This window comes from Austrofundulus limnaeus, unplaced genomic scaffold, assembly GCF_001266775.1.
Source record: "Austrofundulus limnaeus strain Quisiro unplaced genomic scaffold, Austrofundulus_limnaeus-1.0 Scaffold2706, whole genome shotgun sequence".
Taxonomy (NCBI): domain Eukaryota; kingdom Metazoa; phylum Chordata; class Actinopteri; order Cyprinodontiformes; family Rivulidae; genus Austrofundulus; species Austrofundulus limnaeus.
The window spans coordinates 13,145-15,373 of NW_013955108.1; the positions used below are offsets into that span (position 1 = coordinate 13,145).

Sequence of the window (2,229 nt, forward strand, 5' to 3'; positions counted from 1 at the left end):
CCTGCTCTCTCTCCGTCGCCTAGTGGCACGAAGAGGCAAACCCTTCGAACTTCTATGTGACAATGGAACAAACTTCACAGGAGGATGTCGTGAGCTAACAGAGGGTTTCAAGTCTATGGGCCCAAGTTTACAGGAACAGCTGGCAGAGCAGAAGATCAAGTTCCGGTTTAATCCGCCAGCTGCCCCACACTTTGGAGGTACATGGGAACGAGAAGTTAAGTCAGTAAAGACAGCACTGAGAGTTGTCCTACGAGAGCAGTCTGTTCCTGAGCCAGTTCTGCGGACCCTTCTCATTGAGGTGGAGGGCATCCTTAATGGCAAACCTTTGGGTTATGTGTCGACAGACGTGGCAGATCCTGATCCCATAACACCCAATATGCTGCTCATGGGACGACGAGATTCATCTCTTCCCCAGGCCTTGTATGACAAGGAGGATTTGCTAGGGAAGCGACGATGGAGACACAGCCAGGTGTTGGCCGACAACTTCTGGGCATCCTTCATCAGACACTACCTCCCAGGACTGCAACAGCGCCAAAAATGGAGGACTGATGGTAAAGAACCTACTCCAGGTCAGGTTGTCCTCATTGTTGATCCACGTCTACCACGAGCTCTCTGGCCTGTAGGTACAGTTATTGAGACCTTCAGAGGACCGGATAGGCGAGTACGCACTGCCACAGTGAAGGTAAAGGACAAGATTTACACACGACCAGTTATTAGGCTGATCCAGCTTCCACAGTTTACTGAGGACTCTTAGGGATTTCAAACTAAGTAGTCTTTCTGATTTATGTACAATTTTTAATGTAAATAATTGGGGGCGGCTGTGTCAGAAAGACTGGGGGTACAACTCCTTAACTGGGTGACCATATTGNGAATTGTCTTTAATTGCTCCTTCCAGTATAAAGGTCAGTCTCTAAACGAACAGTTGCTCCCGGGTCCCACACTTGGCCCATCTTTGATAGGTGTACTTCTGAGATTTCGTCAGCACACTGTTGCAATTAGTGGAGACATTCGCAGCATGTTCCACCAAGTATGTTTGCTGCCAAGTGACCAGCCGGTTCTCCGCTTTATTTGGAGAAATATGCAGAGAGAAGATGAGCCAACCATTTATGAATGGCAGGTCCTTCCGTTTGGAACAACATGTAGCCCGTGCTGCGCCATCTATGCCCTTCAGCACCATGCACAAGAACATGCAGCTGATATGCCCAGTCTGATTGAAATTGTGACACGGGCCTTCTATGTGGATAACTGCCTCTACAGCACACCAGATCCTGCCGACGCTAAGGTTGTGGTTGATGGTTTACGACAATTGCTGGCANGAACCTGAACAACATGAGCTCAAGAAAGGTGCCTTCATTGGTGCAACTTCCATAGCATCAAGTCCGGAACTACCAGACCCCAAGCAGTTTCAGACCTGGAGGGAGCTGATCCAAGCCAGTGTGAGGTCTCCTCACGGGGCGGCTGCCCCCAATTTGGACACTGGGCCTGATGCTTCAGATCATGTTGCTGCAGAGAGGAGACATCTGGTCCAGGCTCAACTGGATTCATTCCCACAAGAAGTTAAGGCCCTTAAAGCGAAGAAACCGCTGCCATCGGACAGTCGTCTATGCTCCTTGGCTCCAGAGTACGAAGATGTTACTGGTCTTCTCAGAGTTGGAGGACGGCTTCGGCAGGCAGTGGACTTGGAAGTAGAGACAGTCCATCCCATAGTTCTGGATCCAGGACATCACATCACTAGGCTGTTGATAAAGGACTGCGATGAAAGGCTTCATCACCCCGGTGCTGAACGTGTACTAGCTGAGCTTCGTCGCCAGTACTGGATTCTTCGAGGTCGTGAAGCTATTCGCAAACACCAACATACATGTAAAGATTGCCAGTTCTGGCGAGCTAAACCTCAAGGCCCCCAAATGGCTGACCTTCCTCCTTCCAGACTGCGAGTGTATAAGCCTCCATTCTACTCCGCTGGGGTGGACTGCTTTGGCCCATTCTTGGTCAAAGTTGGACGGCGTCAGGAAAAGAGATGGGGCATACTTTATAAGTGTATGACCACAAGATGTGTGTATCTAGACTTACTAGAGAACCTGGACACAGATGCCTTCCTGCTCTCTCTCCGTCGCCTAGTGGCACGAAGAGGCAAACCCTTCGAACTTCTATGTGACAATGGAACAAACTTCACAGGAGGATGTCGTGAGCTAACAGAGGGTTTCAAGTCTATGGCCCCAAGTTTACAGG

At 49.8% G+C, this 2,229-nt stretch overlaps 1 protein-coding gene across 1 annotated transcript in view; it reads left to right on the forward strand.

Moving 5' to 3' along the window:
* The window catches only part of LOC106511348 (uncharacterized), a gene marked incomplete at its 3' end in the record, with an annotated part of 14,939 nt that extends 12,710 nt beyond the window's left edge, over window positions 1-2,229 (forward strand). The window contains 1 exon segment of the mRNA XM_014000103.1: window positions 1,317-2,229. Within this exon segment, the coding sequence (XP_013855557.1) occupies window positions 1,317-2,229 (913 nt within the window).